The sequence below is a fragment of the Panthera tigris genome, chromosome X, assembly GCF_018350195.1.
Source record: "Panthera tigris isolate Pti1 chromosome X, P.tigris_Pti1_mat1.1, whole genome shotgun sequence".
Lineage (NCBI taxonomy): Eukaryota > Metazoa > Chordata > Mammalia > Carnivora > Felidae > Panthera > Panthera tigris.
Window position 1 is genome coordinate 16,082,564 of NC_056677.1, and position 12,749 is coordinate 16,095,312.

General features: G+C 38.7%; 1 protein-coding gene across 14 annotated transcripts in view; it reads right to left on the reverse strand.

The window, feature by feature from the left end:
* Window positions 1–4,681: 4,681 nt before the first annotated feature.
* The window catches only part of RPS6KA3 (ribosomal protein S6 kinase A3), a 156,521-nt gene continuing 148,453 nt past the window's right edge, over window positions 4,682–12,749 (reverse strand). For all 14 annotated transcript variants that reach the window (XM_042974978.1, XM_042974977.1, XM_042974982.1 and 11 more), the window contains 2 exons: window positions 11,397–11,537; window positions 4,682–10,108 (listed from right to left, as the gene is read on the reverse strand). In XM_042974978.1, the coding sequence (XP_042830912.1) occupies window positions 9,986–10,108; window positions 11,397–11,537 (264 nt within the window). In that variant the 3' untranslated portion in view covers window positions 4,682–9,985. The remainder of the gene's footprint in view (window positions 10,109–11,396; window positions 11,538–12,749) is intronic.

Here is a 12,749-nt window from a genome sequence, read left to right on the forward strand (position 1 = left end):
TCTCTCTCTCTCTCTCTCTCTCAAAATAAATAAATAAACTTAAAAAAAAAGAAGAGGAGGAGATTAGGACACAGGCACAGAGGGGAACACCATGTGAACGAGAAGGTCAACAAGCCAAGGAGAGGAGCCTCAGAAGAAACCAAAAGTGCAGACCTCTTCATCTCAGACATCTAGCCTCTAACACTGTGAGAAAATAAATTTTTGCTGTTTAAGGCATATTCAGTTTGTGGTATTTTGTTATAGTAATCCCAGCCAACTAATACAGCTGACTATGCAGGACATATAGCTTCACTATAAAGTAAACTTATTTTAGGGGCACCTGGGTGGCTCAGTCAGTTAAGTATCTGACTCTTGATTCTGGCCCAGGTCATGAGCTTGAGCCCCACATTGGGCTCTGTGTGCTGACTGTGGAAAGCCTGCTTAGGATTCTCTCTCTCTCCTTCTCTCTGGCTGCCCCCCCCTCCTGCTTATGTGTGTGTGCTCTCTCAAAATAAATAACTTTAAAAAATAAAGTAAATTTATTTCAAATAAATCACCTTTATTTCAAAAAAAAATTCTAACGTTTATTTATTTTTATGAGAGAGAGAGAGAGAGAGTGAGAAAGAGAACAAGCAGGGGAGGGGCAGAGAGAGAGGAGACACAGAATCTGAAGCAGGCTCCAGGCACCGAGCTGTCAGCACAGAGCCCGATGAAGGGCTCAAACTCACAACCCATGAGATCATGACCTGAGCCGAAGTCGGATGCCTAACCAACTGAACCACCCAGGCACCCCTAAATAAATCACCTTTCTGCAACCATTAGGGTTTCAGCATTATCTCTCTAGGGAAATGGACATACCTCAGTGACAGAGAAATGAAGTATAATTGTTGAAAACGGTGGTTCTATACTGGGGACATTTGACAATGTCTAAAGTATTTCTAGTTGTCACAACTGGGGAATGCTGCTGCTGGCACCTAGTGGACAGAGGCCAGGAATGCTAGTAAACATCCTGCAGTGCACAGTACAGGCCCCCAAACACAGCATAGCCCAAAATACTAATAGAGCTGAGGATGAGAAACCAATGACATACATTTCTTAGAGGGAAACTAAAAGATGATGGGTACTTAAAGTTCTGGGTTTCTCTTTCCATTTGCAATATTTTGCAATATTCACAATTGAGGATGAAGGATATCTATGAAATTTATTTAAATTTTGCTTCAAGGCCAAATGATTATGGACTTGGGCTTTGAAGTCAGAGCTGGGTTCAAATGCAACTTTGCAGCAATTTATTACTCTATGACCATGGACAAATTACTTAACCAATTTGTAAGTCTCAGTGTCTCAGCTGTAAATTGGGTATAGGAATAGTACTTACCATATTGGGTTGCTGTGGGAATTAAATTGATATAATGTATCAATTTAGCAGTTGTGCCTAGCACATGGTAAGGAATCAGACTCCAAAGTATCTGAAAGTTCAAATATTTAAAAACCAAAAGTCCCTGCCAATTACTCAGTATAAAACCCCAAAGGAGAGAAAAAAATCAGGCTTCATTTTTCCATTATAGGATGGTTACCACATTTGACTAATCATCAGAATCACTTGAAAAGAGGTTAGACATAGGGACATCATAGGGGGAAACAGGTACTGAGCAGAGGACAAAGACCCTGAGTAGGAGCATGTTTGGCATATTCAAGAAGGCCAGTGTGGCTAGAACACAGTAAGTCAGGGGGAGTTGGGGCAGATGAAATCAGAGCGGGAAGGAGACCAGATCACTTGTTATAATCCTCGGTAGGTTTTGAACAGATCATTTCAGCTTCTTTATTAAGAATAGACTATAGGGGTGCCTGGGTGGATCAGTCAGTTAGACTTCAGCTCAGGTCATGATCTCATGGCTTGTGGGTTCAAGCCCCTCGTTGGGCTCTGTGCTGACAGGTCAGAGCCTGGAGCCTGCTTCAGATTCTGTGTCTCCTTCTCTCTCTGCCCCTCCCCCACCTGTGCTCTGTCTCTCTCTGTCTCTCAAAAATAAATAAATGTAAAAAAAAAATTAAAAAACAAAAGAACTTGGAAAATGGATCTGACCAAGGAGAAATGAAAGAATTGACAAATGGTACTGAGAGCTTAGTTGAGATCAGAAAACATAAACTTGCAGTGGTAGCAATTTGCAAAATTGTATGTTTTTTCCCAACAATACCAGTTACTGCTCAAGTACAGTATAAAAGCAAAGATGTAAGGAAGTTCAGGATGCTTCTGAGGTAGAAATTCACGTGACCAACTATAGGGCAATGAGGTTCAGCCTGGTAGTAGAGGAAAAAAAGAATTAGGATTCAGGGTAAGGTCGTGGGGAGAAGCCAAAGGTATAAAATTCAAATTCCTTAATATGACTTATTATTTCTTTTTTTAAAATTTATTTCTATTTTTTTAATGTTTATTTTTGAGAGAGAGACATATTGTGAGTGGGTGAGGGGCAGAGAGAGAGGGAGACAGAATCTGAAGCAGGCTCCAGGCTCTGAGCTGTCAGCACAGAGCCTGATGTGGGGCTCAGACTCACAAATCATGAGATCATAATCTGAGCCAAAATCAAGAGTCTTAACATTTAACCTACTAAGCCATCCAGGCACCCCTGTAACATACTATTTCTAATGATTTGGCTCCTATCTCTTGAACCTTATATCTTCTTATGTTTTAAATTCCATTCATACAGAACTTTTTATTTTCTTGACTGTCTCTTACTCTCTCTGTACATTCCATTCTACCCTTCCTTCCCCTTTTACATTGCAGCATAAGTCATCGTTCTCTTAGAAGGTCTGCCCTGATCCTTAGGCAACTCTGCTATATACCCCTATAGCACCCTGCACTTCCTTCACCTAATTTTGCTAGTGTCAGTCAATTCTATTATTTTAGGGTGGAGTAACAAAATTTCCAGATCTACAAAGCTGAAGAGTGACCATGGCAAAAACTGCTGCTCCATGCTGGCTTTTCTGAGGAGCCACATGTTTCTCTAGATAACCTTGGTAGGCTGGCTAATGGACCCCAAAGATCTCCATGTCCTGATCCCTGGAAACTGAATATGTTTATCCTACAATGGTAAAAGGAATTAAGGTTGCAGATGCAATTAATGTTGCTAGTCAGTTGACCTTGAGATGGGGAGATTATTCTGGATTAACTGAGGGGGTCAATCACATGAGTCCTTAAAGGTGAAGAAAAGGCAGAAGAGAGGAGTCAGAGAGATTCATGTGAAGATGACTCCACCCACTGTTGCTAGTTTTGAAGATGGAGGAAGGGGGCTACAAGGCAAGGAAGGCAGGTGGCCTTAAAAAACTGGAAAAGGCAAGGAAACAATTCTCCCCTGGAGCCTCCAGAAAGGAATTTGGCCTGTCCAACACCTTGGTGTTAGCCCAGTGAGACCCATATTTGACTTCTGACCTATAGAACTGGAAGATAATAAATTTGCATTGCTTTAAGCCACTATGTTTGTGGTGATTTGTTACAACAGCAGAAAACAAATACAGTAACATTCCCATGTTGCCTCTGTATAATGCCAAGTAGACCTTGAAGCTCTCCATCTTAACCTAACTCCCTAAATTAACCCAAGTGGATAGTCCCTAAACTGTCTGTTTGGGGCTCTACTATGTCTTCCTCCAAATGCATATGTTGAAGCCCTTACCCCCTGTACCTTGGAGTTAAGCTCTTTAAAGAGGTAACTGAGTTAAAATGAGGCTGTTGGGTGAGGCCTTGATGCAATATGACTGGTGTGCCTATAAGAGGAAGAGACACCAGGAGTGGGATGACCACGTGAAGAGGCAGCAAGGGGATGGCCATCTGCAAGCCAAGAAGAGGCCTCAGGAGAACCCAACCCTGTTGGCACCTTGATCTTCGACTTCCAGACTCCAGAACTGTGAGAAAATAAATTTCTGTTGTTGAAGCCACCCAGTCTGTGGTATTTTGTTATGGGAACCTGAGCTACTAATAAATACACCATCATAATATTAAAAAAAATACTAAAAATGTCAACTGGGAAGGAAAGGGCTGACTGTAGGCCTATAACCTATTCCCTCTCTACCAGGATTCAATGGCCTCAATCAAATTTCCTTTTATATGTGCCAATGATATTTACTAGCAGAAAGAAAACGAAAAGTCCTTATCTCTAAAATGCCTTTAGTAAGATACATTTGGTCTATAGAGATGGCTCATTGTAAAACTTGGAATTTATGGATTTATGAAGCATGGTTGGCTGGAGAATGGGGGCTCATCATTTGTGCAATTAGGAATTAAAAAAAAGATGTTGCAAAACCAAATGATTTAAGCAATGTCTCCACATACATTGCTCAGAAGGAAACTTGTCCTTTAACTCTGAATCCAAAATGCACCATAATGAGAAAGAAAAAGGGTATTTTGGAGCTCAGTCTGATAATCTTGGACTTCTCCAAGAAAAGCTTGTTTCATCTGTGCCTGGTGATCACTCTGTATGCTTTGAATCATTACTCAAGTTTGGTATTGGGTAAGGTCTATGACTTAGGAGTCTGATGTGATACTCTTTGGGCTAACCAAGACTTTGCATACAAAAATTATTTTGCACTTAACTCAGAAACATTCCTATTTTAAGTTCTATCAGTCCAATATGGACTGATACTATATTTTGGATAGAATTTGGCAATATGAAGGATTATCATATAATTGAAATGACCTGATAAATGACATACATGCATTTATTTGAAACTTTATTATATAAATTTTCATTTCTTTTAAAGATTACAAAACCTGTTCTGTGACAGGAATACAAGCAATATTGTTCCAGGATTATTCATGGATACATCTGAAAGAGCTTAGATTACACATTAATAGTATGATTTGAAAACTTCCCAGATTAAACTCTTAAGTAAAACAATTTAAAGTATTCAGTGATATTTAATCCTTTACAAGCATTTCATAATTATGGCAGCAGGTGCCAAGCATCTGATGTGATTTGACCACCGATAAAAGGTACAACACATAGGAACTCATGATAAGGTACCTTGGGCTTCTGGCATGCCTCACTAGAGAGAAACTAGTATAAAGTAAGATCATGTATAATAGTAGAAAAATACTTGTGATTTTTTTTCTTTTTTAAAAACTGTTTAAGTAGATGCCCACCCCATTCCCACCCAAGGCCAGAAATGCAAAATAATTACAACCCTTAGGCGTATACCTTCCCTTTTGCTCAGGGTAAGAGTTAAGATAAACCTAATACATGTACATAATTTTAAGAATTAAAACCTCATCACCCACAATTAATAAGGATGCCAAGGAATGGCAATTATATATATATATATATATATATATATATATATATATATATATATATATATATATCTTTAGATGGTAAACTACACTTAGAGAAACATAAACCAAAACCTTTATCCTTATGCCCTTGCTTTGTATTTAAAAGTTCTACTTTAAATACTTGTTTGAAAAACTCAGTATACAGTTCATTCAGTACTATAGTGATAATAGGAGTAAAGATTTTCACTTCCATTAGATAATGAACTAATCTACTTAGACTATTACAGAGACTTCTCCTCTCACATACGTTTACATATTTTGTATTCAAATGGTACATGCTCTCAAGAGGTTTTCTTGAGGTCTGCATCTCTGAATTTAGTCTCTAAATTTTCCTTTCCACTAATCTCTATTCAATGTCATATACTTTGCTAGTTGCTCTGAGAGAAGTCATGGACATTTAAACAGCTTATCATGCACTTCAAGGTTATATGGCAAAATAATGAGGAAAGTGCCTTAAGAGGTAGGAAGTAGACTCTCATCCCAACCCTTGGTATGCCCTGTTATGAACAGTTAAAAGACTAGAATCAAAGTGGTAAATATGAGACTGATAGTAATACAAGGCTTAAGAAAATTAAGTCGACTTAATTACCAGAATTCTTTGAGAACACTCAGTCACATTGGAACCAGTTACAAGTCACCTGACCACACAAAATACAGCAGTGTCAGAAGTACATAAAGCACACTGTAGATACAAATTTTTCTTGGCCATCCATATTTAGGTACTATAATTCTGTAGATTCTTCACTAGAAAAAGTGGTTAAACGTGGCTCTGCAGAATACCATAGTCGCAAGAAAGCAAATCTCATTCCTTCATTAATTGGTCTCCACCAATGGTCACTTGGGGAAACCAGCAAAATGTAAGCAATCTGGAGGTGAAGAGAGGACTATTTTCACTAATTGAAATATAAGTACTGAGTGAAGTCAACTTATCTGTGAATTAACTAAAACTCAAAGTATACATCTAGTTTGTGAGTCACAAGGAGTTGAAGCTTCTGGAGGGACAGAACTCTAGGACTAGAATTGGAACCTCTTGGTTTAAGCACCACGGGTCAACCATGGAACCCGTCGCATTTGTTCATCACTGAAAACAGACCTTTTCTAACCCTTCACATTCCTGAGATATCTGTCCTAATGCCTTCATAAATCTCACAAACGCTTGATACTACCATGAGAATTTTCTCTATAAAATACGGTAAAGCGAGCTGAAAAGTGTTCATTTATAAAGGCCAGCAAGTAGAGAATATCAAAGCCATGTTGAGATATATATTGCTGACTCCCATAGTGATTAAGTACATCTGTACCAAGGCTCCCAAATCTTGAATTCTTTTCTGCTCTCATCCCAGGCTGGACCCCTCAGCCCCTTTCCAACCCAACCCATTCTGCCTACTCATGAAGCCGTTGCACCCCACTCCCCTTATAAGTCTTTCCTGTACTGAGGGTGCAGGGCACAGCAAACAGGCTAGCTCCACCTCCCATAATGTGTCCTGGCCCCAACAGCAACGACTTCTTAAAATTAGGTGAGAAACGGTTGATTCAAACCCATACTTGGCAGCCCTGGGCATGTGAAATGTGAATCTCTACTGCATACACACCACACCACTCACTAAATGGCTTTTCCCACACATTAACCTTGAAGCATCTTGATTCTGTGCCCTGGCAAAATCACTACATTTTTGGATTTCTGGGGTTGCATGTGAATGAACAAATCCACATCAAAACTGTTAAAGTTAAGGAAGGGTCTATTATTGTACTTAGAAAGAGGCATCTCTATAAATTAGAAGGAGCTGAAACGAGTTACATAAAAAATTAAAAGGACAAAACTTACCTTAATTTAACATCATCACTTGAAAGAGAAGATATAAAACACATGGTAGTGTAATCCATATTTTTCAGCGTGTGCTTGGCAAAGTTAAATGCAATCTTCAATTCTAGGTATTATTTTGGATTATAAGCTAAGAGGGGGGTTGTAAAAGTGGCCTGATAGTTTCGTTCCTTCTTTCACACTGAAATATCTTTAAGACTGAACTTAAACCTTTCTGGGAGAAGCCCTGGTAACCAGCAGAACTAACTGGTGAAGGGCCCAGAAGAAGTGGACTCAGAAATTAATGAAAAGGTAAACCCGGTGCAAGCACTACATTTAGAGCACAATTGTTGGCCAACTTGCCTAAGTCAAAGGCAATAGGAAACCCAGGACCACAGATGAAATAAATTAAGGTTATGAACTGCATTTTAGGCAAAAGCCTTCACTTGTGTGAACATATGACTTGATATTCTCCAATAAAACTGGCAGCTGGAGTAGGCAAAGAAGGCAATATCTTTGAGAGCAATCAATTTGGCATTCATATACCAGTAGAGTAAATGTCCTAAGAACTATATATATATATATATATGATTTGAACAAGTCTGCTCCTGGTTGGGTGATAATATGAAGGGAAGGCAGCATGGTGTTATGAGGGTAAAAAACCAAATGAGAAGTCTTTGCTTTGGGTCTTAGGTTCTTTACATGCAACATGAGAAAGCTGGACTAGATAATTTATAAGGGTTTACACATTTACTTCTGGTTCTAAGATTATGATGGACAAAACACCTAAGCAATTATGGAATTGCAACAGTGTCCAAAATTTGCAAATGTATCTTTTTTCTGTCCAGAGTTACATTAACATTTTAAAAGTGACAAGAATTTGGGATGGTCATAGTTTGAAATACTGAATAGAGAGAGAAAGGAAAAAAAAAGGTTTCTTTCCAGGCAATGGGAAGCAGTTTTTGATAGTTAGCATTTGTAAAAAAAAAAAAAACACTTTCTTCTACTAGATCTTCTGAAATCCTTCCTCCTATATGTTTTTTATTTAGAAGATAAACTTACATTTGATTTCGATGTGATAATCATTTTGTGTCACTTAAGCAAAATTAATGTTACAGACTCTCCCTTTCTCTTTAGTTGCACAGAGGAGAAATTAAGAAATGATAAGTGGCTTCCAAGACATTTAACTAAAGTATGCTTTCTTGGCTTTGTACTTTCAAGAGAAGATTTAAAGCTTCAGGCAGGAGAAAAAGACTTCTGATGTAAATGGCTTAGTACATGACTAAGATCCGTTGGGTACATTTCTGATAAGGCTAAGCTAAATCACTTTCTCTTTGTTCATGTTTTTCATATTATAAATTGATGTATGGTAGATAGCTTGACCAAAATACAGGTAATAATGGATACAAAAGTTTCCTTAATTAAATGAAACTGTGAAAACTACCCAGATTAGATGTAGATAATGAATACTGTAATCGAAGCAGACCCAGTGACCACTATGAAAGCTGATCAGTTCTGAAGTTAAAGGAAAAATTATAAGGCTGTAAATCATCAGAAGGAATTCAGAAAACACTCAATGGTGAACATTCACTTAGCCTACCTTAGCTATGATTTCAGGTGAGAACAGATATTGTTTGATCAAGAATGTTTTATTCCCTCGAATAAAAAAGTTTAAATCCAATTTCATATAGAGGCTGGTGGCCTTTATTACATTCAAATTAGTGTTTAATATAGAGCATTGTAATGGGACAGAACTCATTATGATTTACCTTTTTTCCAAAAAAAGCATACTTTTCTTGCAGGTATACAAGAACATGTATCCTGTTATTCATAAGCGAAATTCTGCAACTTGATCTATTTAAATATGAAAGATCCAATGGGACTTGAATGACCTGTTGCTAAATTTTCCTTTGCCAATCTCTTCACCATAACTCTTAAAGGCCTGATGTATACTGGCAAAATCCCAAATTATATGCCAAATACTAAATATGGATACTATTCAAGATTAAAAGTGCAAGAACTACTTCCTCAACTAAGGAAAAAAAAACCCTAAGGAGTTGCAACGTATATGGACTAACTTCATAGTTGTACTCTTGATGTCATGCCACACACATGTGATAACTTTCTCTACCGTAACAGCTCTCTAGGTTAGTCTGACAAAGCACCTGACTTTAAGAAACAAACAAATGAACGAACCAGTGAAACAGACATGGGGAAAGATATGTACATTTTGGAAGTATTACATTCAACAGCTGTTCCACAATCTGGCCATTTTTAGGGCTGTCCAACAATACTGTTAATCCAGGTGAACTATTTAACCAGATTTAATAGTCAATTGATTAATAATAATAGATTCCAAGTTAAACAAAGCATGTATACATTAAAGAAAGCAGTACAGAAATGTACTGTATATGAACTGTTTACAAAAACATACAAAATGTTGGATGGCACAAGGGATACAGTGCTAATAGAAACGGATTGTTTAAGCTAAGTGCTTAACATAAACTGTCCATCCCTATAACTAACAAAGAATATTTCAGGGACATGAAATATTTCCTATAAAAATAATGCTATATGGTGTAGAGTACTTTATTCAGTGTATTTTTAGGTGGTATTCATATGTTCATTATTCTCGTTGATTCAGTGAATATGTCTTCATCATGTTTCCATTTTCATTTCATCCGAAGCTCCAGGAAAATCTAACTTGCTAACAATCATTTAAAGCGAGAAGAGACGGAAGCAGGAGCAGCAGCAGGAGCAGCAGCATTATGGGTACCAGCTGGGACAGTGTGTGCTTGCAGGTGTCTCTCAGATATGTGCTACCTGTCGCCAGAACTTGTGCTATCAGCTTACACCATGGTACCAAATATCTCAGTGAGGTCACTTCACAGGGCTGTGGAGGTGATTTTTTTAATACCTCTCCGCTGAGCAAGAGTAGAACGGCCTACTGGTTCCAAAACCGGCGACTGATTACGGTTTAAAGCAGAATACGTAGCTGCCATGGCACCCTGAAAACAGGAAAGAAAGGTCATAACACAAACGACAATGGGTAGTCATATGTACACAGAATATGAAATTGAGATTCCCCCCTCCCTATTTTCTTCATATGAAAACGTATACAGATTTAATAGGGCTCATAATGAAAACAACCACCCTGGTCAAACCCTCTGATTTACCTAAAGTTGAAGATGCAAATGTGGGTGGCTGAAATTATGGATGAGAAAGGACAGGGATGGTCTTATAACAAGCAGTCCTCACTTTTCTCAGGACTATTCAACTTGTTGTTTCTTTGCAATCCTTTAATGTGAGAGGTAGCAAAGCATGCTCTTTGGAACCTGTATTTTGCCACCACTGGTGACCTCAAAGTTTGTTTTGGGTTTTGCATAAGAAAGTAAAGTATAGAAAAAAATTAGGAAATGCTTAAGCTTATCTGAATGATAAATTCAGAAGTCATTCTTTTTTAAAATTTTTTTTAACATTTCTTTTATTTTTGAGAGACAGAGACAGAGCACAAGCAGGAGAGGGGCAGAGGGAGAGGGAGACACAGAATCTGAAGCAGGCTCCAGGCTCCGAGCTGTCTGTCAGCACAGAGCCTGATGCGGGGCTTGAACTCATGAACCGTGAGATCATGACCTGAGCCAAAGTCAGACGCTTAACTGACTGAGCCACTCAGGTGACCCAGAAGTCATTCTTAAACTAGTTTTTTTTTTTTAACTTTTAAAAAATGTTTTTGTTTATTTTTGAGACAGAGAGAGACAGAGCACGAGCAGGGGAGGGGCAGAGAGAGGGGGGGACACAGAATCCAAAGCAGGCTCCAGGCTCTGAGCTGTCAGCACAGAGCCTGATGTGGGGCTTGAACTCACCGACTGTGCCACCCAGGCGCCCCTTAAACCAGTTTTATTGTGATATTTTGGTGTGCCTTGACTTTTCCTTTTCTTTTTTAACGTTTACTTATTATTGAGAGACAGACAGAGCATGAGCAGGGGAGGGGCAGAGAGAGGAGGAGACACAGAATCCAAAACAGGCTTCAGGCTCTGAGCTGTCAGCACAGAGCCCAACACGGGGCTCGAATTCACAAACCATGAGATTGTGACCTGAGCTGAAGTCGGATGCTCAACCGACTGAGCCACCCAGGCACCGCGACTTTTTCTTTTCTAAAGTACTCACTATAAGGGAATCCCATTCGAGAAATGGAAACAGGATGAGGGAAAGGGAAAGGTGGTGTGGGCATGGAGAGGGCAGCTCAAAGTCTTCTGCAGAACATGTGGAAAAGAGTGCCTGAATAGGGACACTCACCTTGACTAGATGGGGCGCGTCCTGTCTGTTTAGTTGGTATTGCGGCAGTTGGTCCCAGTGGACAATCCAAGGATGCCTGAGCACGAGGGCAGCCGTCAGTCTCTGATGAGGGTCCACATGAAGCATCTTTGACACCAGGTCCTGGGATGGGAAGAATAATAATAAAACAAATTTAAATCTTTCTGTTTGTTTTTCTATAGCCCTTGACACTGGTCAGCATTCTTCCTTAGCTTCTATGACACTATTTTTTCCTGGTACCAAACCTTTGGGCTCAAAGCAATTTGGTCAACATGATAATTTCTTAAAAAAAAAAAAACAAACAAAACAAACAAACAAACAAAAGCAAAAACCTAAGTCTGTTTTCTCTTCCCTTAGTTAACAGTAATTTTGGTGCATTACAAAGAGTAAATTTACCACATTTATGTATCTTAAAGTACTTTGGCTCTTTTTTTCATCTAGATATTCTGATTTTTCTATACCTTTGTAAGTTTATTTCTAAGTAATTTTTAGCTACAGACTTTTTTTGTGCTGCTTGTAATAATGAAAAACAGAATGTAACTGCCCAATAATATAAATTTAATTGGAGGGCTCCAAATGCCCCCTACAAAAGATTAGAGTTGTTTTTTTTTTTTTTTTTTTTTTTTTTAAATAGGCTCCATGTCCAATGCAGGGCTTGAACTCACGACCCTGAGATCAAGAATTGCATACCATACCAACTGAGCCAGCCAGGGGCCCCAGATTGGAATTATTTTTATTTTTTCCCACTTCATAAGCAACTTATAGGCATTATAAAAAAAAATTAAGAACTACAGAGAAGCAAAAGAACATGAAGAACTCCCAGAATCCCATTCTTCAACAAGAGACAAATGCTTTCTATCTATCCAAATGCTTTCCTATGCTGAGGTATAGATCCATATAATTGCTAGTTTTATACTTTCAAAAATAACACAGTTACGATTTATAAAAGCCTTCTCTAACTTGATTTTTCATTCAGAATGTATCTACTAAGTATCCACTGAAGGCCAGGTATCCTGCTAGGCATTGGGTATTTAGAAATGAATAAGATAAAATGAACTCTAACCTCATGAAGCTTTCAGCCCAGTGAGGGAGAGACAAAGAATCAATTACAAAGCAAACAGTAAGTTCTTGGATGGGATGAATAAAGAGGTACAGTTGAACACAAAGAGACGCTTAACCTGAACAGGGTGCTGTGGCTTAGGAGTGACTTCCTTAGAGGAATGTGAGACCTGAAGGATGAGCAGGAGATGGATTAGAGAAGAGGGCGGGGGGGGGGGGGGGGACAGAGTAATTCAAGGAGGCAGAGCCGAGTGTATTTAGAGGAGAGCCCTCAGG